This window comes from Macaca fascicularis, chromosome 5 (assembly GCF_037993035.2).
Source record: "Macaca fascicularis isolate 582-1 chromosome 5, T2T-MFA8v1.1".
Lineage (NCBI taxonomy): Eukaryota > Metazoa > Chordata > Mammalia > Primates > Cercopithecidae > Macaca > Macaca fascicularis.
In genome coordinates this window covers 99856238-99882892 of record NC_088379.1, presented here as the reverse complement: position 1 = coordinate 99882892, position 26655 = coordinate 99856238, and the positions used below count along the sequence as shown (strand labels likewise).

General features: G+C 35.0%; 1 protein-coding gene across 8 annotated transcripts in view; it reads right to left on the bottom strand.

Moving 5' to 3' along the window:
• Positions 1–26655, bottom strand: part of SMARCAD1 (SNF2 related chromatin remodeling ATPase with DExD box 1) — an 84274-nt gene that overhangs the window by 22827 nt on the left and 34792 nt on the right. For 6 of the 8 annotated variants that reach the window (XR_012434966.1, XM_005555446.4, XM_074040161.1 and 3 more), the window contains exons 7-10: positions 18270–18371; positions 17223–17304; positions 15056–15447; positions 2988–3187 (exon numbers count right to left, since the gene is read on the bottom strand). Coding sequence is in view for 7 of the 8 variants with exons in the window: in XM_005555446.4 (XP_005555503.1) it covers positions 2988–3187; positions 15056–15447; positions 17223–17304; positions 18270–18371 (776 nt within the window). In the remaining variant the exon portion in view is untranslated. Of the gene's footprint in view, positions 1–1641; positions 1819–2987; positions 3188–14392; positions 14756–15055; positions 15448–17222; positions 17305–18269; positions 18372–26655 lie in introns of those variants that run through there. The other 2 variants (XM_074040162.1, XM_065545243.1) reach the window with 2 other exon arrangements.

Here is a 26655-nt window from a genome sequence, read left to right as displayed (position 1 = left end):
TCCCATTTATTTCGACGCTTCACAGTTTTCTAAGAATTTTCATGACTGAATATAAATCTGAACCACCAATTTACTGGTAAGAACAAAAGGATTTGCTCAGGTCTTCTGAATAAGTGCTTTCTTCTCAACAGAGTACTAAAATATCTCTAAACTGAAGATTTTTTATCTCTCACTAAGGAAAAAAGTGATTTAAAGATTTTCTGAGATGATGAAAGAAAATGAGGCAACAGGCTATTTTGAAGTTATTGTTTTGTTAGGGGAAAAAACGAACACAATTCCCTCTAGCGTTACTATGATTTCCTCACAGTCTGAAAATTCAACTGGGTTTAAATCTGCCAGAGAAACTAGTTTCAAAATTACTTTTAAAGGTGAGAAAGGCATAAAATAGAAATAACAGGAGTACATATGATGTGCTAAATTTGAGTTTAAAATAAAGAAATACAGAGCTAGAGAGACTTGTTTAAAGTAGTTCATAGAAAACAGGTTAGGGATGCTGTCCAACCAAAAGTTTACGTCCTGTAAGTATGACATGGCTGCTGCAAATACTACCACAACATGTTCGTACTGACAGAAAAATGTTCAAACTAAAACATTTACATCCTACTACTTTTGAGTTAGTGAAACCACATCTGCAGTGTTAATTTGCATTCGCATCACTGTCAAATGGTCTCAGAGCTCCTGTGTAAGAACAGGGTAGGAACCATGCTCTCAAGTTCAGGATGAACAAGATCAGAAGAACCTTGGCAGATTTAGCTCAAAAGGCAAGACACACATGATTAAATATATTGTATTTTGAACATGTGAAAAATCTTTTTAGTTTAAAGCTGATAAATTATGGATTAATTAACTAGAGTTTTAGAGATGGCTACGTTTATAGTAAGAATAAAACAGGAGAAATACTAAGGATTTTTTTCTTTTCCCTCACTATTTTAAGCAATTTAAATTTTGACATTTTAAAATAAAGATTATGAATGTAATGCTTTTGAAGTACATATGAAAACTTTAACTTTTCCCTACAGAGATTTTATTTTTCACGAGAAATTCTGGAATATCTATATTTCTAAAAGGCAAACTTTCTTTTACAATTCACATAAATTTGCAACAGTCTGTAGCAAAGTAAACTTTGTTATGAAGAATATGTTCTGTTTAGAGAAAAATGCAAGCATGATAGGTTATTCATCAGGGTAGTCTAATATTTTCCCCTGTCCTAATAAATCCTTTACTAAAGCAAGGAAACAACTTTAAATGTGTACATACTAAGTACCCACAATGCCTGGCCAGTACACCAAGTAAAAATTGCTTATGCAACTCTTATCCTGGATGAAGAACAAAAATTAAGATAACAAATTGTAACCCCTAAAAGTGCACTTAAATAAACTCTAAAGAGACTATCTATACAGGTTTTAGAAGTTGTACTTTGGATAAGATCCAACAAGCACTTAAAAAAACCAACTATTTTTCTCATCTATTAAGTATTTCATTTAAAAAATCCTCAGTCTAATGGAGGATAGTTTATTACCTGATCAAACTATTTACAAGTAACAGGACTTTGTGAATGTGGTTTTGAGAGAGAAATTTTTTAAGTGATGCAATAAAGCACTTGATTTTTAAAAATCCAAATTATGATAAAGTAGACTCAACTGGGTAAGTCTTGTAGAGTGAAGAACTCCCCATATCCAATGCTGGAGAACAAGAAGCAGCAGCTCCAACTACACTTTTAGGAGATGAAATTTGCTGATATAGTTCTTTCTATGCAACAGAGAAAAGAGCTTCTTTGTGGGAACTGCATCACGTTTCCCTACATCATCCCATAGCACCCTAGAAGGGCACAGAAAAGATTGTAGCTTACTATTAAAGGCCAGTAATCATCTTGTTTTTTTTTCCATACCTTGATTTTAAATTATTAACCAATGATCAGCAAATATGCTTTGATCATTAACTTAGAAAAATATCAGAAGTAAATAAAATCAGCAACTAAGGCAATTAATTTTAATGAGATCCTACTGCTAATCTTAACTATCAGAAATACTCTGAACAGATGTAACTCATTTTGAAAGTTGTGTAACATTGCAAAGTATGGCTATACCATAATTCATTTCAATTATTCCCTAATTTTAGGAACTCCATTTGTTTCCATGGTTTTGCCACTATAACCATCATACTATTAACAGTTTTATATTATTTTTTTAAAAAGGGAAGTATTCTAAACAGTTCTGAGTCTCCAAATTACTTAAAAATATACAAACTTTTAAAGGAAATTCAACACAATTTCCCCCACCCCAATCCACCAACAACATGCAAAATGTGGGTGATCACAATTACTAAAACCATTTTAATATGTACTGGCCACTAGACGGTATTTTTTTTTTTTTTTGCATGAATTCTGGCAAGTATTTTATTGAAAGTAGCAAACTGGGGAAACATGTAGACTTATATGGTCTATTTAATCAAAGTATCTGTCCTTCCTCTTACTAATGTATTTCTACCCCAAAAGGAGATTTAAAAAGCTGGCCTTATCAAAGCATTTAAAACATTTCATCACAGTAAGGGATATCATTTCATTTTATTTATGATTAAAAAGAAAATGGGATAGGAAAGCAATTTTTACGCTGATGCAATTAAGCAGCTGACATTTTTTTAGGACATCAAATTTGTATATAGGAATAGCTAAAACCACTTTTTCATTTTCTGTGATTATATAAACAATTATCTGTTATCAGGCAAAAAAAGACACTGGTCATAGAGCATCATACCATCCCCCCCTTTAATTTATAATGATATGATAGAATAAAATGCCCTACTTGGGGGTGGGGGAAATGAATGAAAAACAGTTCATAGTCCACTTATGTGCCATTACAGAAAATCTGGGGATTCTCTCCTACCACTAGTTGCCATATCACTTTCTAGGCATGATACAGAAATAAGTAAGTTCAGATATTTTATACAATTGAGATAAAATATGAATAAATATATTCAACAAAGATTACCTTTGGTTTAGAATGGAAGGTTGTTCTATGTTCCATCCACCTCCATTTCCAGTAAGCATGGTAACTTGTTTGGTCAATTTATTTGAAATGTCTTCACATTTGTTCATAAGCCTTATAACTACATCTCTTTCTTGGATCAGTGTTTTACAATGCCATATCAAATCTTCTGATAAGCCATTAGTTTTGGACATCTTTGTGAACTATGGCATAAAAAGAAAAATAATTGAATAGTTCAGATCTAGGAAAGAGAAAGGCAATCCTGATTTCTGTATGAGGAAAACAAGCCTGATAATTTAAACCTTTACTTAATGAGCTTATAGTTAACTACTAAGAGAATCTGATTCTTCATGTTTATATTTGCATTGCTACATGTTTCACTTTTATATTCTACTGTCACATATCAAACTCGTTATGTTAAAATAAAATACATCTTACCTCAAAAAATGCATAATCCCAAACTCGTTACTTTGACCCTGGCAGCTAATCTCTTATAGGAGAAACGCTAGCAAGTAATTGTTACTATCTCCTGTGAAGGTTTTAAAAACATTTCAAAACCTTAAATTCACTTTTCCCTAATACCAAAGGTAATAGTATCAAATTTAGTCACTGCAAATCTGATCTCTCACCTCTATGTGTCATTTCCTATGACTATTACATATTAAGATTAATCTTCTTAAAAGATATTTTTCCACATCTATCATCAGTGTAGCCCTTCAAGTTTTCAAAACTCCAATTATTTGTCACTTGATATTTTACTTCTAACCAGAGACTATTACATGCAGAGATATTACATGAATCAAAAGTTAACTATGACCAATTCAATAATTAGATAAGGTTTTTAAAAACTAGTTTCAACGTAACACTACAAACAGTTCTCTGTGAACTCACAGAACTTCTTTCAAAACACAGTTGTATTTATTTTTCAAAAGGAGGCACTGAATATTTCATATGTAAAAGCTATATCAGAATTAGAATTTTTCAGATAGATAGCTGAAAATGTATATCCTAAAAAACATGACAAAAAATATTTTTCGTGGAAAGGATGAGAAAGCCCAAAAGCGATCTGAAATATCTGGGGCAAAAATGAAAATTCCATAAGCCAGAACTAAATACAGGAAACTAAAATAAAACCATCTATTAGGAAAATACCACACATGATTTTTATTCATGTCATCCTATTTAGCATATTTTTCCAAGTTATAACAAGAATCACATTAACAACTGTAAGTAATCACAGTATTTCTAAGTTGAGTGAAAAGCTCAAGCAATAGTAATTAAGTGCTTTAGGGATATACTAAGATAATTTAATAAAACAGTTTATAAGAATATACATTTTCCATATTTATCCCAGAATAACTTGGAAATATACAAAACATCCAATCTATTCTTAGCACTTCAAAAATGGCACTGTAAAATACTAGGTTTATTTGCACACTACTCTACATTTTCCACAGGGACAACATTCATAATCACAATGTGATCTCCCACTCCCCCTACTTTGTGCTTTTCAGGGGAAAGATCTATACATAAGCAGCAGTATAGATAAGAATCAGTGTCTTAAGGAGGTTCTACCAGAACTTTTAGCTAAAATACTTTTATTTTTCAATGCAACCAAAAATTAGAGGCCAAAAAACCAATCTCATGCTGATTGTAGTATGTGTGTGTAATATATGTATATGTGAGAGAACCCCAACAAATTAATCAGAAAATAAGGAATGAACATACATTATGTGCCATTTAGGTGCTAGGAACTATTAGATACCTTTTATTCAGTAACTCATTAAATCCTCATAACTACCACCAATTGTAGTCTACCAAATCTAGATGAAAAAACTAAGATTCAATTTCTAACATCATAAAGCTGGGTAAGAGAAAAAGTCCATGCTCTTTTCACTGTAACTAGTACCTCCCTAAATAAAATAATTTAAGACCTTAAAAGTTCAAAATAAACTTTTTTTTCTGTAACCAACTACCATTTATTAAGTTCTTCTTCTTTTTTTTTTTTTTTTAACAGAAATTACTCTAACTGTTGAATTATCTGGGAGATAGATACAGCCCCTGTCCTTGTGGTCTATGATCGTTGGGAAACACAAGTTAACAATTTCAAGCATAACCACTGGTATAAACAAGGGAAATAACAAAAGTTCATGGGCACTCATCACAAAAAGACTAATAAAATCTAAGACCTAGGAATTCCTTATGGAGTAAGAAGCCAGAAATAATAAAAGAACTGTTTTAATGGAAAGATAAATTCACATGTCAGAACCTAGAGAAGCAACAGACAAGTCTGAACAGGAAGGCAGTAAGGGTATGAATCACGTTGATGAGTTCTAAACTGAACTTACGGGCATCAAAAGGCTACTGAAGGGTTTTAGAGAGTTCCTGTTTAGAAAGAACTCTATGAGAGTAATGTGAAGGAGGTTTGAGAGCAAAAAACTATTAAGGTGGCTTTGAGTTGAGAGACAATAGTGGCCTGTGTTGGACACAGAGAAACTGATAGATTTATGATCTTTAGGAGGTAGAATCCATTAAGTGTAGGGAGATGAGTGAAAAGAGTTAAGCCTAACTCCCAGACTTCTGGCTTCAACGCTAACAGATTAGTAGTACCATCTATTGAGATTAAAATTTACCAAGTTGGCAAGGGAAGTCTCTTTCTGGATATATTAAAGTTGGAATAGCTACCAAATTTTGGAGAGAGAGCCAGTGGTTAAATAAAGATCTGTATCTTAGGGAGGAGATATAAGCTGGAGAAAAAGATGCCACACAGGTGACCATCAAAGTCAAAGATGCTGATGAGATTACCTAAGGAAAAGCACATGAAATTCAAGATTAGAAGACTGAGAGCAAAACCCTGAAGAACATCAACATTTAAAAGCGTTTTAAAATAGACAAAGCAAGAAGAAATGTAGAATGTGGTATCAGAGAAGCCAAGGAAGAAATAATTTCAAAAAGGAAAGTGTAAGTTTTAACTGACAAAAAACAATAAACTGGCCAGGTGCGGTGGCTCATCTAATCCCAGCATGTTGGGAGGCCAAGGCAGGAGTATGGTTTGAGCCCAGGATTTCAAGACCACCCTGGCAACATGGCAGAACTCTGTCTCTACCAAAAATACAAAAATTAGCCAGGTGTGGTGGCATGTGCCTGTGGTCCCAGCTACGCAGGAGGCTGAGGTGGGACGATGGCTTGAGCCTGGGAGTCAGAGGCTGCCATGAGCCAAGACGCCACTGCACTCCAGCCTGGGTGATAGAGACCCTGTCTCAAAAACAAACAAACAAACAAACAAACAAACAAACAGACTTACTTAATCTTTCACTGATTATAATGAATTTGTATAAAATACACCACATGGTAAATAATTTCTATAGTATTTCTCATGGACAGTTCTGAGTAATTAAATATGTAGCTAATTCACAGTGGTTATAAATGTGTAATTTTATTCACAATAGTTATGCTTTGAAGATATGTGCCAGAAGCACACGGAGAGGTAAATACTCATCTAATTACATATTCATAATTCAGTAGATATCTAAAGATGTTACTGTATTGCTGAAGGTTAGTGCCTAAGCATAGTATGAGTTTAGTGGTAAGTAACAGCCAATATTTTCTGAGAAACAGATTAAAAGTAAAATGTGAAGATTCCTAACATGTAAGTCACACAACCATTATTACGAAAACCAATGTTAGATTACACTAAGTGAATATATTCAAAATGAAGCTGAAGCACACTGAATCTTTATAAAGCAATTATAGGTCTCATTTCTTTTTCACTTAAAAAAGAACATACTACTATTCTTCAAATATTTTCAAAAGCTTGTTATACAAGAGGTAACTCTGAAAAAATTAGTATATTGTGATCTAATCTTATGATTTTTGTAATATAAAAATTATTTTGTTATAAAATAATCATTATATTATTTTCTGCCACTGAACAGCTTTCTGAAATATAAAATTTCCTTCATAGCTGAAACTTCCTAATATAAAAAAATTACAGCAGACATAAATCACAAATTCACTTAAGTGGTCCCATTTATACATTTAAGTTTGATGTCTTTTTATTTATGAAAAAAATTTTCTTCCTTTTACTTATTTTTTAAGAGCATAAATTAATTATGGTCATTTGGAAGCCACAAGAAAGGGTTAAAAGGTGGGGGTGACCAATCATTATTTTGAGAGCTGGAAAATTAAAGGAAAGAATAAACACTTATTCTGAATTCTGTATACAAACAGCAACATTTAGAGTGGCAGATATAAGGAAGTTCTTTTATAGATAATTCCTAAAGAAGTAGCAATAACAGTATTAAAATATTATTTTTGCAGGCCGGCATGATGGCTCACACCTGTAATCCCAGCACTTTGGGGGCCAAGGTGGGTGGATCATCTGAGGCTCCAGGAGTTCAAGACCAACACAGTGAAACCCTGCCTCTACTAAAAATACAAAAATTAAGTGGGTGTGGTGGTGCACGACTGTAATCCCAGCTATTCGGGAAGCTGAGGCACAAGAATTTCTTGAACCCGGGAGGCACAGGTTGCAGTGAGCCAAGATCACACCACTGCACTCCAGCCTGAGTGACGGAGTGAGAGACTGTCTCAAAATAAAATAAAAAAATAATAAAAACTATTAATTTTGCAATGGCTAATGAATTATGGATTCAGACATGTAGCATTAACAGCTGGTAATGTTACAAAAAGTAACAATCAGATATTACTGTCTTCTGATGAAAGAACACATCACTAACTATGTAGTAATATTGGTGGGTCCATTTAACTTTCTAATTATCATTTTACAGAAAGTACTAGTCCAGTGGAACATGTTAAACTACACTGGGGAGGTATAATCAGAAAAGTTTAGACAGGGGAGTTATAGAACAAATGACCCACTTTCTTTACCAAAAACTGGAAAAAGAGAAGGGGAGAGAGTGGGGGATGAGGAACCTATAGATTAAAAGACTTAAAAGACCTATCAAGCAATCTCAGGGAGTTGACCTTACTTGGATCCTAATTCAAACTAACAAACTATAAAACAAATGAACCAATACTATGGCATTTATGAGACAACTGGAAATTTGAATTCTGAATATTTTGATATTAAGAAACTATTGATGATTTTTATTAGATATGATAATGTTATGGTTTCTTCAGGAGATACATATTCAAAATTTTAAGGATAAAATGACATCTGAGATGTGCTTCAACATAATATGATGGAAGGAAGTGGACAAGAGTATGGAAGAAACACATAGGGGTTCATTATACTATAACATTGTGTGCTTAAATTTCTTGTAATAACAAAATGGGAGAGGCAATGAAGGGGAGTGCAAGGTCATTCTTACTTCAGGATGCTTTAAAGTCAAGGGCTGGTTATGAGATTTTTAACTGAACTTCACTTCTTGGTTATTTTGAAGTTGAAATTTCAGAACAACTCCTTAGGACTCCCTAACACTCCCTACCTCTCCCCTCCCACACAAGTAAACCAACTTTAGAGATGATCAAAATGACTGTTGCTGATTTAGAATTTAGATCTATCTAATAACAACCCACTAACCAGGAAGGTAAAACAGAAGTAGACAGTTTTTCAAAGGAAAAAGAGTTTAACTGAATGATGAATTTACTATGATTTGATTCAGCTGTGACAGTAAACCCAAAATATGAGGGGTTTAAATAAAAGAAAGTTATTCATCTCTCATGTAAATAAAGACCTGAAGAATTGATTCAGATTTGGTATGTTGGTTCCAAAATTAAGGATTCTTTTAACTCTGCTGCTTCAATAACCTCAACATCCACCATCATACTGACCCTTCTATCAGCAGGAAGAAACAACGCTTTCCGAAAGTCGTAACATATCACTGCTCATAGCCCACTGGAATGAGCTTTGTCAAACTATCACAAGGGAGGCTAAAACAGTCTTAATATATTGTGGGTAATATGTCCATAAGCCTGGCCATAAATCTGATTTAAAAAGCTATAGGGTGGGCATGGAGATTTAACAAAAAAAAAGAAGAATGGTTTGATTTTAAAAAGTTCGATTCAATACGGCTAGAACTTAGTGGACAAACAGAAAACAACAGTTTCTCAGCATTTCATTAATAATATATACGACATTTGCAGTGCAAATTATTGTGAATATCTGCAGCTAATGTTTTTAAAGAGTCAGGCAACTGATGGCATTTCATTTTTAGACTTTCCCACAGGTAGGCACTATAATTACACCCCATTTACAGATGTTTGCTTACAGATATGTAAGCTGTTAGAAAATGGCAGACATGAATTCAAAATCAGGTAATCTAGCTTCACTATATTATTCACCTACCATCTAGTACGTACTTACAAAACCAATGGAATAAAAAAAGTGGCATGCACTGAATTCAGAAACAAGAGATTCAAAATGAGAGAGACAAAAGGATTCTCCAGGATGTCAGGAAAATGAAATCCTAAGGCCACAACTGATAAGCTGGCCTACAGTGTAACTAGTCCAAATTGGAGCAGGTGATAAAATTCCTGATTTTCTAAAAAAGATGAAACTGACAGATTACCAGAGGTGTCTAAAATCTCAGGCCCAGGTGCAGTGGCTCATGCCTGTAATCCCAGCACCCTGGGAGGTGGAGGTTGAGAGGATCACTTGAGGTCAGGAGTTCGAGACCAGCCTGGCCAACATGGTGAAACTCCGTTTCTACTAAAAACACAAAAATTAGCCAAACATGGTGGTAGACGTCTGTAATCCCAACCACTCAGCAAGGTGAGGCAGGAGAATCGCTTGAACCTGGGAGGCGGAGATTGCAGTGAGCTGAGATCTCATCACTGCACTCTAGCCTGGGTGACAGAGTGAGACTGTCTGAAAAAAGAAAAAGAAAAAGGAAAAGAAAAAAAAATCTGACAGGAAATGTAGGCAACTGGAAAAGACTTTAGAGTTGACATAATGACAAGTATATAAGAAAATAAACAGAAAAACCAAGACAAATAATAACTAGAAAAAAAAATGAGAGAAAAAAAACATGTAGTATACTATATGGTTCATCTATGAAAGGAATCTGCATAGTCTTAACAATGCAGACAGTAAAAATGATCTTCAAAATCACCATGTTAACATATATTAATAGAACTGGGGAACAGAAAATGGGTATGTGAAGTGAGGTAGACAGTGAGAGCTAAATCCTATTGTCTATAACGTTAAGTTGAGTAGATAAATTATCTATCAACTTAACGTCATTTTAGACAAAACGACAAAAAGTGCATTATAATTATATTACATAAAGATATGGAGGTGATCAGAACAATCAGACAAAAAGTCATGAAAGAAGTTATCTGCACCGTGGGCAACAGGCTGGGGAAAAGGGTGGATATAGATTTTTGGGGGGGGGAGAACAAGCCTATAGAATTATTTGTTAATCTAAGTGTATGTGAAAATAATAAAAGTATAAACATTAACAGAAAGTAAAGAAATCCAATAGTTAATATCTTCATTAATTTGGGGAGGGGGAAAGAGAGCCTCTCTCTTAAGGAAAGGTGTAAGAACACTGCTGCCACCATGTTACTGTTTTCGGAACACAAAAATCACTTAATCCTGTAAGTTACTTAACTTTCCCCCAAAACAGATTTAAGAAATACAAAGTACCCTATAAATGTGGGATCTAATAGTAAATCTGAAGTTACTGAAAAGCACAGAAAAGATGATTCGGCTTACATGGTATGAAGTATACAAATGTATACATAAATAGATGATGCTCAAAACATCTTAAATGGTGGGTATCTTTGGTAGAATTTGGGGTAAACTTTACTTTTTCATTTCCACAAATACTGTTTTCAATTTTAGGTAAAACAAATCGTTTTCAAAAAATGATAAATCTCTTTTCAGAAGGAAGAAAATAAAAAAAGCTAACTGCTACTTTCTAAATAATTACATGAAAAAAACTCATCAATATGGCCCTGATCATGATCTCTTCTTTAAAACCTCGAGTGACTATTCAAAGGACTTTTTTCTTTCAAAAACAGTCAGCATCTGAAGTATCCCTCTCTTGCCACAGTGTGTCACTCTTACTGCACAGATATTTTTGAATTTCCATGGGAAGGGAGAAACCGTTTAAAAGTAGATTTAATTTTCAAATTATTAAATCCCCACTTACCAAAAGACAGCCCTGAGGACAGAGTCCTAAGCTTATTCATTATTTTAAATACCTGGCAGCAACCTACAAAGTACTCAAAATGCACTTGTAGTTTTAATACAATTATCAAACTTATACAAATTAAAACAAAGCCTGAATATATAGTAATCTTACAAATAAATTCACTGGTGCCACCTTATCCAGAAAGAAGAAATACCTATTACCATGCATTAAGTGGCCAATTTAGGCCAAGTATTTTACAGAAATCACCAGTTAAAACAAAGCAAAGGGTCGGGTGTGGTGGCTCACGCCTGTAATCCCAGCACTTGGAGAGGCCACAACAGGTGGATCATCTGAGGTCAGCAGTTCCAGCCCAGCCCGGCCAACATGGTGAAACTCCATCTCTACTACAAATACAAAAATCAGCCAGGCGTGGTGGCGGGCACCTGTAATCCCAGCTACTAGGGAGGCTGAGGCAGCAGAAACGCTTAAACCTGGGAGGTGGAAGTTGCAGTGAGCTGAGATCATGCCATTGCACTCCAGCCTGAGCGACAAGAGTGAAACTCTGTCTCAAAACAAAACAAAACAAAAACAAAAAAAGAAACTCCACAGTCTAGTAGATGAGAGTAATACAATGAGGAGTATAGTGTTTGACATGAACTAAACCTGAGCTGCTTGGTTATTAGCCAAGGAAGACTGGATCTACACTGATCTAAATCTTAACAAATTAGATGTATATATAAAAGTTTTCAGGTTGAGTTACTGATGCATGTTGCATTGGTCAGCATAAAAATATTACTAATCTGATTAACATATAAAGATGCAACACAGTTAGATTTTTCACAGACATAATAATATTCCCTACCCTACTGTGTGCAAGGCTAGACAAAAATCCAGTAAGTGGATGGTGAACGGATGCCATCAACTGTGTGAGATTTGGCAATAAAAATTCCAATTTTAACACAATAACAGTACAAGTTTTTAAACTAATGACATTTTTGGCTTGCTATATTTCTGAAGCCTACTTGATTTAATGATGAGGTTTTCTCACAATGGGCACCTACATTACTGTTGTCATGCAGAAAAATTGTAAGTAAAATGGAAAAAATCATGAAGAAAAATTTAAAAACAATATTTAAATTTTGACTCATAGAAAAAAATGTATAAAGCTGCAAGCATAAATATCTTCTTAGGTAATATACTTTTAAAAAAAATCAAACTTTCCTCATGTAAAATGAGGGTGACTAGAATATCTGGAGTGTTTTAGTTTCAAAAGGCATTAATTATCTGACAAATAAGTCATAATAGTATAGAAAGGTAGTAACGTCTAGATTTAAAATTACTGTAATTAGATTACCAAGTAGGTGATATTAATAAGTATATTATACTTACATTTTGTATATCATATCTATTACACTTATATTACATTTATATGTCTACTATCTTGAAAACAACCCAATGATCTACAACTTTTCAAACGTTGTTTTAAAAGGCACAACTAACATAATTTTCACATTCAAATTACTTTTATAAGACAATGAAATACTAATTACATTTAATCATTTAATAATCACCAATGGTAAAGAAACCTCACTTTTAACAAAAATTACTATTGTATATATATACTTTATTCATGGGCTCAAGTATGCATTTTTTAATGAAATATTTATGAATTTCACAGTCTGTAAATAGAAATTCTCCAATTCTTAAGACTAAATAAACAATGATTTCAAGAAAAGAGAAAACTAGTTGTTAGCAGGTTGTTCTTAATATATTTAATACCTTGTAATTTTCACTAAAATATGACTGAGCAATATGATTAAAACCTCAACGAATTCTCATAGAAATTTCTAAATATGGCAGCTACCAACACAAAACAATTTTTTTGGCTTTTGTTTCCTTTTGAAGTTGTTTAGAGGTACATTATCAAACCTCACTGATTAACAGGGAAGAAGCAAATTATATAGCTTTTAACTAAAATATTCATAATATTGACTTTTGTTTTGATAATTTTATTAAGATATTAAATCTGCTCTAGGGTAGGGTTTGGGCTAAAAAAGTACCCTATAATAAGTCATATTTAAAATTCTAAAGATTTTTAAAGTAGAAGCTCAAAGTTCTAAGCAAATTAAAATTTAAAGCATATACATATTTACTTGCTAATTTACACTATTAATTTGAAAAAGCTCATTCACCTACTTTGCTAAGGATGGCAAACACTGTACTCACTGAATTCAAGTAGAAAGTTTACTTTTCAGATACGTTTAGACTGTTACATAAAATATTTCCCATTTGGACGGATGGTTAAAACAAACAATATAGTCCTTATGTTCAACTTTTAGAAAGGGGCAAGATGTTAGGAGGTTTAAGCAAGTAATGCATAATCTCCAAATTCATGTCAAGACTAATTTAAACTCTGCTGATTAATTAGTAGGGGAAATAAGATTTCTACATGTTAAGTTGCGAATATTTTTTAAAAACATCTGGCACATATACCTCTGGTAAAATTGTATAATTTACTTTTACTATAAGATATGAGGGCAAGTAGTTACAGCAACTAAACAAACTAGTGCAGATAATTGCATATCTTATTAAATAAATTAGAATCCCAACAAGCCTGAGCAACCCAATTCTGCAACAACATAGGAGACCATTAAAGATTAAAAGAAAGAAGAAAAGGAAGAAAAGAAGAACAAGAAAGCCCTTCAGCAAATACTTTAACAAATAAATCACTCAGGCAAAGTCAAACAAGTTTTGAAAGGGCCTGCTTTGACAGATGTTCTCTGGAAAAGCAAAGGCTTCAGGCAAAACGAATGGTTTTATTATTATTTTTTAAAGCTACGGAATATTATTAATGTTGTTTCTGTCTTTCTCAAATATTTTAATTTTAAAAAATGCATTTACAACCATTGTTCAGGGACTCTCCCCTACTGCCACTTCGAGACACTTATCAAGGGATTTAATGCTCATTTAGATGTGTTACAAGTATAATATTAATCACAAAAGCAACTTTGCTCCCTAATTTAGGGAATAAAACTTCCTAAAAAATTTTATAAAGCATCAAGAGTTGCTGCATCTTTTAAAGCTGTAAAAAATCATCCATATTGCTTTTACAACAGGCCTATATATAATTCCTGCCATAAAAGCCCACACAAGAGTTGAAGCAAAATTTAAGAGTTCTTATATTTATCTGTATGAATAAGATTTGATGACTATTGGTATTCATAAAACTCAAAATGCAGGTATTCTGGATAAAACCTGTTTATAGAAAGTCAAATTCCAGAAAATGATCATGCAAAGTGTACTTACCAGTGCTTATGCCTTCCCTTCACCTAACGCTTGAATTCTAGGCTTCCAGAAATTTTTCTATCTTTCCAATTAAAAACGCTGCAGCCTGCTACACTCCATAAAATGGCCGCGTTGTTTAACCAAGAAAAACATGTTAGAGATTGAGCTGTCACTTTTAGAAGAAAAAAAGAAAATAAACAATTGCTTCTTTTGTGGTGAAGCATAAAACACTTAGGCTGGCATTTTGAATCATGGAGCTCCCCTGGCCGTTGCTATTGCTCTTTAAGTAGTTGTAGTAAAATTTCTGCCACATTCTTGCTTTCTGCATGGTGTCTCAGCAGTAACAGATCAGAACAGGCTAGCAAACAACTCCTTCCTAAATGTAAGCTCTAATTTCTTCTTCTGCAGTGAAATGAACCAAGTTTCTATGCAAAAGAATGAGTGACAGTATTCCCAGCCAATCAGCTTGGGTTTTTTCAGGAAAATCACCCCTTAATTCATTCAAAATTAGGTCATATGACACTATTTGAAATACTATTGGCTTACCATGAAAGTAATGTTTGACTTTACACAGGATAAGGCCACCCATCTATGCTTCCCTGGGCTGAAGACAACTTGACTATAACCGGTACTGTGAATTAAATACACACACACATACAGGGGAAAAAAAGAATAAAGCCTTACCAGAGTCTCCCAACTATTAAAGGGCCGGAGCTCTGTTATCTTCTGAGCCTTCTTCTGAGAACACTGAGGAATCAAAGTAAGTTCACCAATTGAAGCATCTTGAAGGAAGTGAAGAATTTTACCTTTATAGCCATCCTCCATCACTTCTTCACCACTACTATAGTCCTCATCTAATGAACTACCGACATCAGAACCTGAATCATATTCAGAGTCTTCAACAACTCTCTTTGGATTAAATACATTTTTTTTACGTTTCTTGTTAAAGCCATTTTGTGCTTTCATTGAAAATTTCTGTTTTAGTTTTGTTTTAGTTGCATTTTTAGGGTAATTTTGACTTCTTGAAGAAACTTCTTTTCCATTTGGAACCTCACTTTGTGATGCATACTGCATATCTGCATACAAAAGACAAAACAGTAACTAAATTAGAAATACATAAATATAAAGAAAGATTTCAAATAAAAACTTAAAACATTTACCTATTCCTTTTGAATACAGAAGAATTCAACCACAATTTATTGTTAAATTTGATACACTTTAAAAATACTTAAGTAGAATTTGAAGTTAAACAATTAGTTTCAAAAGCAGGTGATAACTTGTTTTTTAAGTGAATTAAATATAAATTTCTCTTTTCTGACAAAGGTCCTGAGAACATAAATGGCAGCTGCATATATGTATCATGTCTCAGATATTCTTAGCAGCCCCACTCAACTATGCCAACACTGAATATAGCAGAACGATGCTTACACTACTATAAAGCTTACTAATAAAAAGTGTGTATGTTTCAACTATCCATAATTTTCCAATACTATCTTCAATATTCTAAGTTTCATTGTTACTTAAAAAATTATTCAAATAGTCTGGGCATGGTGGCTCACGCCTGTAATCCCAGCACTTTGGGAGGCTGAGGCGGGCAGATCACAAGGTCAGGAGTTCGAGACCAGCCTGACCAACATGGTGAAACCCCGTCTCTACTAAAAATATAAAAATTAGCCAGGCATGGTGTTGCTTGCCTGTAATCCCAGCTACTCAGGAGGCTGAGGCCAGAGAATCACATGCATCCGGGAGGTGGAGGTTGCAGTGAGCCGAGATTGTGTCATTACATTCCAGCCTGGGTGACAGAGCGAGACTCCGTCTCCAAAAAAAAAAAAAAAAAAAAAAAAAAAGCAAATATGGTATTACCAAAAAGTCCCACTACTTTATTACTATCAGTTTACAGAATTCTAAGATGCCTGTGAATGAAGGTACACCATTATTTTATGTACCAGTGAGAATACATGTACCAATCTATAATACAATATTTTATTCAGAAATTTTTACTTACTCAGCTATTAGACTTACAGATTATCATACCTTTTTTTGTGTGCATTTATAAAAAAATAAGCAAAATAAATTGGCTAAAGTATTCCTCAAATCTTTTCACATTCATAACATGGCTCTTTTGACTCATTTTTCAAACTTAGATTTGGTGGCTTTCTTTTTGCCACAGAAAATCATTTTCTGTGCCATCAAGAGCATTGGCAGTACAGCCTTTCTTTTAAAACAATTTATTAAAAAAAAAAAAAAAATCCGAAACACCTTAAGCTACCATGCTGGGCTTTTAAAACTGGCTTTGCAATTATGAAGAGCTAGTCTACTTGATTCTTCCTTAGGTATGTTACTAAACATGTATGATTCAACTCTTCCTTACCACCTCTCCTCTATCATTTGGTTCCTAGAATTAAGAGTGCTCCAAAATGCGTTCATGCCTATGATATCCTTAAGTTTTTGATGCTAGTGCTTTTGATATCTGTGCAAGTATAGGCTAAGACATCTATATTACAGTAATGACATGATACCACCAATCACAAGATCCATCCTGACAGTTGTTAAAAAGTTTCTTTTACACTAAATAAAACATGGCAGTTTAAAAGTAGTCTTAACTATCAAAAAAGACTGAACAAATAGAAAGATATTTATTGTTTTGTTTTACACTACGATAAAGAACAGGCAGGTCAAAACATTTAAAAACTGGTTGTTAAAGAATGTTTTTACATCATTACTTTCAACATCTTTTGCAATCCCACCCTCTGATTAACAGCTAATAGGTTTTCTTATATACCATTTTCTTATACACCAAAATATAGACTATAATGAGAAGTATGTATTTTCTATGACACAGAATAATTACCTTGGTCTTCTGCAAACACTTTTAGAGATTCTAAAGCTTCTGTGTACATCCATTCATGTTCCTTGAGTACTTCTCTTAGTTCCTAGAAATAAGTCATTTATCTTTTTGTTAAAAATCTCAAATTAGCAACTTGCAGAAAATGTCTACGCTCTTTTAAAAATAAGTTAATCACTTGAAAACAGAGAATTCATATCTGATTATTTTGCACTTGTTTCTACGTTCCTTTACAAATGCTTTCTGTGTAATTTCAACTCCACAAATACACAATAGTCTTCAAAGGAAAGAAAACTTGACATTTTTATTGCATTTCTAACTCTCACTATGAAGTACTGTGTACACTAGAGGATCAAGAAGTGTTTGCTCAATTACAATGAAATTTCAATATGCAGCTAGGCTTTTACAAACTGCCAACCTCAAAACATGTAGTTTCAACATAGGTAATGAACCAATATGGCAACAAGATTTTGCATTCAGCTCATCAGAATTTAGTAGATGTACTATCTGAGCATATATACTCAAATAAGTCAATGCAAGTGTTAATGTACTCTAAATGCTAAATAAATATGTGCTTCTATATATGATCATGGGATTAAACAGAGGGCCTTTTAGCAACAGCATGTGTGGCATGAGTCTTTAATGACTCTGAAAATATTCTTACTATAAGTAGAAGAAAGCTTATGAAATATTAAGACACTGAAATGGAATACTTTTTAAATTCTTATAAGAAATTTCAAGAATGAGAACATGAAAAAAACTAAGCAGTTACTTGATGGGGCAGGGTTACAGATGACTTACATGTTATGAGTTCACAATTTTTATTACGGTTATTTTTTAATCACTTAGGGATACAGTATAGATACTATAGTAAACAAGGTAAACAACATAAATAAACAGCATGAAAATACTTTATAACATTGATAAAAGAAGAACATTTAATTAGAAGAATGCAAAACTCACCCTAAGCTTTTATGTGGTTGAACTCTAACACTATTTTATAATAAAAACACTTGGTGTACACTGATTAAATTTTCATACACGACTACTCACCTGTTTATCAAAATTGGGAAATTCCTTTTGCAATTTCAATACAATATTTTCCTGCTTTTCCCAATTACTGCTAGATTCTGCAGACTCATTTGATTCCTCTCCCTAATGGGGAGAAAAAAAAGAAAAAAATTTAAGAGAAATCAATAACAATGGTCTTAAGGCAATTATAATCGTATTTTGACTTGATCTGAAAATTATCACAATCAATCAGAAGAATCCAAAATGTTTGTTTCTGTGAACATTAACAAATTTATGTCTTTAAGGATAAAAAATACTGCTAACTTAAGATCACTGAAAGACTCTGCGACTCTGCATATCCAGTAACTCAAACTTTATTCTCAGTGCTTAAAATGAGATAAATCTGCTAAAAGCTAGAATGATCCTCAAATTAACTCAATATAATTCAAGTATACTGATGTCTTCTCCAAGACAATGGTAAATTTTAAAAGGATACAAAAATATCTCATCTATGTTCACTATTATATACCCACCTATAAATTTCAAATTCTGAGAAGAGTTTACTTTTAGTTCACTCTAGATTCACAGAATGGCTTAAATATTAACTACTCAGTCACAAAATAAAACTGAAACAATGATAAAAGGAATTTAAGTGGAACTAAATAATGTATAAACCAAACAGATTAATATGAGAATTGTGGCTATAGTCTCACTTTTCCTTCTTCTCTGTCACTTAACTTCACTTGAAGAAAACGGTTAAAGTCCACATTTAAGCAAAAAGAAAAGACTCCTTGTGTTCATGCATACGAAAAATTCTAGTCAATCAAAAAGCATTTGTCTACTCTGCTTAGAACTGTACCACATGCTATACACACAAGATGGAGAAAAATATAGTCTTCTTCTTCAACCTCCTTTATTATCCAACAACTGAATTGCTATTTTTCTCTTTCAATACCTTAGATAGACATAACTAAATTCTGATACCTCCTCTGCACAATGGAGTAAAATAAAATTTCATAAAACAGAGACCAGTAAAATGCTATGGATATTTGGACTAAAGAAGAAAACTGCATGTGTTTCATAATAGTAATTGGTCCACTTGGGCTCCAGTGCAGAGAATGTAGATAGGTTACAAGGATGAAGAATTAAACCAGAGCTAACATGGAATAAAGCCTAAGGTTAATCTTTTTTTCAGAAGCAACAGGATTTTGAGCAGAGGAATAATAAGACATATTGGTGAAACACATCTGGAGAAAACATTTCAAAATCCTCAGAAATTCATACTGCCACCTTTATAGCCCAGGCACACTGAAATTCTAAGAACAGTATTTTAAAGCTCACAGATGAATAACAACCAGCTGAGGAGGGAACAGACGCAAGTATCTAACTCTAGACCACTGCTTTTTCACTACACGTAAGTGTTTCCTAAACTTCAGTTGTTCATTTGTTAATATATCAAATGTGCATCAATGGACAAACAAATAAATTGTGGTAAACACATAAAATGGAATATTACTAAGTCATAAAAAAAGAATGAAGTACTGATACATACTACAACACAAATGAACATTGTAGTATATTTGAAAGCATTATGCTACATAAGAGGCTAATAAAAAAAGAACAAAATCATGTCCTTCACAGCAACATGGATGTAGCTGGAAACCATTATCCTAAGCCAGCTAATGTGAAATCAGAAAATCAAATACCACATTTCTCACTTATAAATGGGAGCTAAACATTGGGTACACATGTTCATAAAAATGAGAACAACAGACACTGGGGAACACAAGAACGCGGAGGGAGGATGTGGGGGAAGGGTTAAGGAAAACTACCTACTGAGTACTATGCTTACTATCTGGGTGACAGATTCATTCACACTTCAAACTTCAGCATCATGCAATATACCTCTGTAACAAACTTGCATATATACCCCAATTTCATACATAAAAGTATGAAAACATAAAACATCAAAACACATTTTTCTGAAATTAAAAAATAAGAGGCTAAACATAAAAGGTTACATATTATATAATTCCACCTATGTGAAATGTTCTGAATAGGTAAATCCAGAGACTGAAGACAGATTGGTGATTGCCAGGGGTTAGGGGGAGGAGGGAATGGGGAGAAACTGCTTAATGGGTATAGCATACTATTATGTGGTGATGACAGCGTTTGGAACTAGACAGGGATGATGGTATACAACATTGTAAATGTACTAAATAGCATTAAATAGTTCACTCTAAAATGGTTAATTTAATGCTACATGAATTTCACCTCGATAAAATTATTTGGAAAAGAGTAAACAGCTCTTGGGAATCAAATATATGATAGCACAATATTTAGTAGATGGTGTGCCTATCATGTGCTTTTTGCTCTTGGATCCCATACTTCTGCCAGCTCTAATTCCTGGTGACTGAATATACTCATGTGGTACAGGAGGTTACACAGACGCTTTACAAAAGCTAGTTGATAAAGTTTGGGCCCCTATCTGTCTCAGCGGGCCCAAGGGATATGATTCAACTCAGTGCTTATTTTTCCATCTTCAGAATCATAGTTGGAACAGACATATTTGGCACTGGCAGAAATCCCCTATTATATTAGTTCCCTGACCCATGAGGTATGGGCCACTATTACAGGAAACACCAAATCCAAGTCCCTAGAATTGTCCCTCTCAATCAAAACAACAATAATAAACAAGTACTACAGCCCGAAAGGAACTGCAGATATTGACATTACCATCTCATCCCAATGTAAGATGCCTCCTTGACCTATACAAAAAGTAGATGAGTCTTGGGAGAATTATTTAAGAGTATCATAAACAATCAAACTCCACCTGCAGCTGCTTTACAGGATGTGGTATTTTTGCTGGAGCAAATCAATATGGCTATGCAGTTATCAATCAAGCACTTGCTTTTTCCCCTTTCCCAATTAGATCAAATGGAAGCAATTTGTTTTTATCTTGGCAGGTTTAATGATACACCTTCAGTCTTCAGAGTTACAGTAACTTTCCTGGCTCTCTCAAATAATACAGTACTCACGGACTTTGATGGTTTTGCAGAGTCCAGAGAGTGTCACTTGATCCACTATACTGAAGACATCATGTTGACTGGACTTGATAAACAGGTAGTGGGTATTTTCAACGGTACTGGTCAGATACGTACATGCCATGTATCAGGGTGAAGGAATGACCATCCTCACTCTGAGGCCCATCACTTTTATGGGAGTGTAGTCTGGAGCATGTTGCAAACTCCACTCTTAAGAAAAGAAAGGCTGCACCTATCTGCCTCTTTAGACTGTTTGGACATTGGGAGCTCCCTGCACACTGGAGGCAAGATATACTTCATTCGGGTGTGTACTGCTTGATTGATTTTATAAAATACCTCTTAAGATTGTCAGTTATGGCTAGGCATGGTGGCTCACGCCTGTAATCCCAGCACTTTGGGAGGCCGAGGCGGGTGGATCATGAAGTCAGGAGTTTGAGACCAGTCTGGCCAACACAGTGAAACACTGTTTCTACTAAAAATATAAAAAATTAGCCAGGCATGGTGGCAGGCCCCTGTAATCCCAGCTACTCAGGAGGCTGAGGTGGGAGAATTGCTTGAACCCAGGAGGCAGAGGTTGCAGTGAGCCAAGATTATGCCATTGCACTCCAGCCTGGGCAACAGTGGGAGATTCTATCTCAAAAAAAAAAAAAAAAAAAAAGATTGTCAGTTATGAATGGGGCCTGGGTTAAGAGAGGGCTCTGTACCAGGTCCAGAGTGCAATACAAGGTACTCTGCCATTTGGGTTTCATGACACCAGCAGATGCAATGATTATCCAAGAATCTGTCCCAGGTAAGGATATCATACGAAGTCTCTGGCAAGCCCCAAGGGGAAAATCGTTGCAGAGAGTTTTAAAGAAAGATCATCATGTCCTCTTCTATTGACCACAGTCACTTTTGCTGTGACACATGCATTTCCAAAAATTACTACACTATGTAAAATTGTTAAAGTAAAAATTATAGCCGTTAGGAGAAAAACTGTTAGAGATACAATGTTAAAAACTTCATCAGTGACACATAAAAAGAGAAGGAAATCTAATAAAAATGATACCACAATTTTACACACACTAAATAGTTAACACATAAATACTACAATAAATGTGAGCTGAAGTTTGCTTGTAGACATTGGGAGGTTTACAGCTTATGAGTTATTGTGAAGTGGTAGAAGATGGGTTATCTGAAAATGAATGGAAAAGTGTAACACCAGATACAGAAAGTTGTAGCTCACTGTCCTTGTGTTATGTCCGCTGTACTAATTTAAAATATAAAGAATAAATAAAATTTCTGTGGTGTTGCCGGCCTCCTCCTTTTACACTAAAGCTGCCTGTATGGTTCCAAATTCGTCCGGATGCCATACAAGACTATTCTAATATCTTCAGCAGTAAAGCCACTATCTTCAAGGCAGTCTGACTTTTTTCACAGCATTTAAAACAACTGATCACTTGTATTATGTCATGGCGTACAGACTTCTGACTTTCATCATCACTGTCATCATCATCTTCTGCATTCATACAGCCATCAGCGGCAAGTTGCTGAAAGTTTTCTGCGGTTAGATCATCAGGATAGGACCCCAGAAACTTTTCAACATCCTCATTTTTGACTGCTCCAAGTCCAAACTGCTTTCTTAGATCAATATAGCTCTTGTTTTAAACTTTTAAAATTTCTCTGAAGGATCAAATTCTTCAAAATAAAGAATCAAGTCAAAGGCAATTTTCTGCCACACATAACACAAACACTCTTGGTATATTACTCCAGGCTTCAACAATGACATTGCAATGTTAAACCTCTTCCAACATTCTATAACCACTTCTGCATCCCTGCCTTAGATAATATCAATTAATATCTTAAATGTTCACTTTAAAATAGTAAGCTATAAACACTGCTATCACACCTTTAAAAAGGGGCTATTATCAGAGAGGCAGTTTTTGGAGGCAAAAGGAAGAATGTGACATAGGTTGAAATCTGCTTTTGGAGAGAGAGAGCTTGATACACTAAGAATTTTTAAAGTGTGTTTTTTTTTTAAAGTTTTGGGGCATTCATCCTCTTTAACAGAGAACTAAGTAAAAATATAAATGCAAATGTGGGCAGTCATCCATACATTTTGCTATACCTGACACGAACCTCAAAGGATGACTTTAACAATTTCTTTTAAAAGGTTCACAGTTTGGTAAGTGATATTATTGGCTTCAGCTTCAGCTTCAAATCTCCATTTGGCACTGGTGCCGAATATCAGTTATGTCACCTTTAGGAGCCTTAAATCCCAGAGCATGTTTTCTGTCTTTCATATTTGGGTTATTCGAGGCATGCGTTCTTAACAGGTTATTTGTCTAATCAAAACCAAGAATTTAACACCATGCACAGCTGCCTTCTTCAATTTACTTCTGTATTATTGCTGAAAAACTCTTTTGCAGCTTTCATATCTACACTAATGGTTATGTCCGACAGCCAAAGGCTTAGGAAACTATAGCATTGTTTGAAATCATTAAAGCAACCACTACTAGCACTAAAAGGAACCACTTATGCAGGGTACAGCGACTTCTATTTTAGGTCTATGTATATAATTACAAAGATCTATACGGGAAAGGTTGTCCCTTAGTTTATCACCCTTTGGTCTTGAATCCAAATATTTGACTATCTTTCCTTTTCTTCTGTTTCTTTAGGCCTTGCTCTTACTGACTTTCCAGCACTTGAACCTGGTCCAGCCATACATACACTTTAATTTTTGTGGCATTATCTTTGATGGTCCATAATGTGGATTCCTTTATATCTCTTGCTTGGGATCTATCATATGTTCTTATTTCTTTCCAAATGTTCTCTTGTTTCGAGCTTCTCCTTAATACTCAAAACATTCCCTCTGCATGCACTGTGCGGCATTTTTGAACCAGAATGCTGAGATAGGATTGGGATGTTGAATGACTGCTTTTTTCAAATAGAAAAGATCACAAATGTCAAAGAACAGCACATCACCACCTAACAGGATAATATACATGGTAAAAAGAGGCAGCCAGTGGATACTGGAAACGTGTGTGTTTTATGCTTTCCTATGTAGCTTGGTTCAGCTGGAAGCAATTTTCTATGATCACCTACTATTTCTCATGGGCAAAACTGCACATAAATACACGCAAATTTTGGATTATACTCAAATCGTTCTCTAATGTATTAACACTGGAATAAATTCACATTTTAAAAACAAAAATGACTGATCTATTCTTGTGAAATAGCTATTGACTTGATAATAAATCCTGATAAAAGCAGAACAGCTGACCACAGAACATCAAATGACCACGAGACTTGAGTTGTTATGTGATCTGGGTATCTGATTTACCTAGCCTAAACCTTAGCATTGGCAGCAGCAACCCATCAAGTAGAATAGTATACTTGAGACTGGACTTGAGTAGGTTCAAGAGACATAAATAAATTGCATGTGCAGGTGTCTCAGACTCTCACGGTACCTGCTTCTGCATCACTGCTGCCCCTTCTTCAACCAATACCTGAGGCATTATAAAAAATTCTTTATGACCCGATAGGTTGGGCACAGTGGCTCCCGCCTGTAATCCCAGTACTTTGGGAGGCCAAGGCATGTGGATCACTTGAGGTCAGGAGTTTGAGATCAGCCTGGCTAATATGGTGAAACCCTGTCTCTACTAAAAACACAAAAATTAACTACGCGTGGTGGACGCCTGTAATCCCAGCTACGTGGGAGGCTGAGGCAGGAGAATCACTTGAACCCAGGAGGCAGAGGTTTCAGTGAGCCAAGATCATGCCTGGGTGACAGGGTGGGACTATGTCTCAGGAAAAAAAAGAGAAAATTCTTTATGACCTGATAAAGAGGGGAGAAATCTTTAAACTTCATGTGTTTGTTATGAGACAGGTCTCACCGTGTCACCCAGGCTGGAGTGCAGTGGCATAATTATGGCTCACTGAAGCCTCAACCTTCTGGGCTCAAGTAATCCTTCCTCCTCAGCCTCCGAGTAGCTGAGATTACAGCTGCCTGTAAGCATGCCCAGCTAATTAAAATTTTTTCTTCTTCTTTTTTTTTTTTTTTTTTTTTGCAGAGACGGGAGTCCCACTATATTGCTCAGGCTGGTCTTGAACTCTTGGGCTCAAACAATCCTTCTGCCTTGGCCTCCCAAGGTGCTGGGATTATAGGCATAAGCCACTGCAACCAGCCTGAACTGGCTTGACTTTACAAAAGATTTGCATAATTTTAGAACCAGCCAAATGAACAACTGCTATAATATAAACCCAACTCAGAGAGTAGCCCTGTGTACAACTTTGGGCAGTACATCTTGTTGCCCATTTTGTGTACCAAGAGACAGCCAGGGGTAGAGATCAGCAATATATCATGGACAGAGGCTAACGAGAAGAACAAGACTGAAAAACTGGTAACCAGGAAGTCTGGGGAAGAGGCACATTGTTGAACATCTCAGAATATAAGTTATTCTGAGAATACAGCCAGGCGTGGTGGATCATGCCTGTAATCTCAGTGCTTTGGGAGGCCCAGGTGGGTGGATCACTTGAAGTCAGGAGTTCAAGACCAGCCTGGCTGACATGGTGTAAACCCATCTCTACAAAAAAATTAAAAAAAAAAAAAAAATAGCTGGGCATGGTGCTGCATGCCTGTAATCCCAGCTACTCGGGAGGCTGAGGCATGAGAATTGCTTGAACCCAGGAGGTAGAGGTTGCAGTGAGCCAAGATCATACCACTGTACTCCAGCCTGGGCCAGAGTGAGACTCTGTCTCAAAAACAAAACAAAAAAAGAAGGTATCCTGAGAATAGAATACAAGGATAATGGTGTTCATGTGAATGTTCAGCCAAGGATGCACATGTGGCAGAGAAAATTTTTAAAGATCAGGTATACAAGATCACCCATTCTGTGAACACCAGTTAAGTCCACAGCCACTTGAATGCCTGCTCAATAGGCCCATTTACAAATGGCCATGGCAACTGGGTTTGAGTCTGTGCATGCAAGTCAACAAGGTAAGACTTTCTACACCAAGATTAATCTGGCTACTGCTACGGTCAGTGCTCAACCTGCAAGGAACAGAGGCCAACAATGAGTCCCCATTATAGCACCATTCCTTGGGAGATTCAGTCAACTGTCTGGTGGCAGGATGATTAGACCTTCATAATTCATCATGAAAGACCCAGTACCAGATAACCTACTCTAAGTATGAATTTGCCTTCCCTATCTACCTGCTTCTGGAAACACCACTATTATGGGTTAATTGTGTCCCCTCCAAATTCATATGTTGAAGTCCTGCTGCCCAGTACCTCAGAATGTGACCTTATTGGAGACAGGGTCATTAGTGAGATATTCAAGTTAAAATGAGGTCATTAGAGCGGGACCTAATCTGACTGTTGTCCTTATAAAAAGGGGAAATTT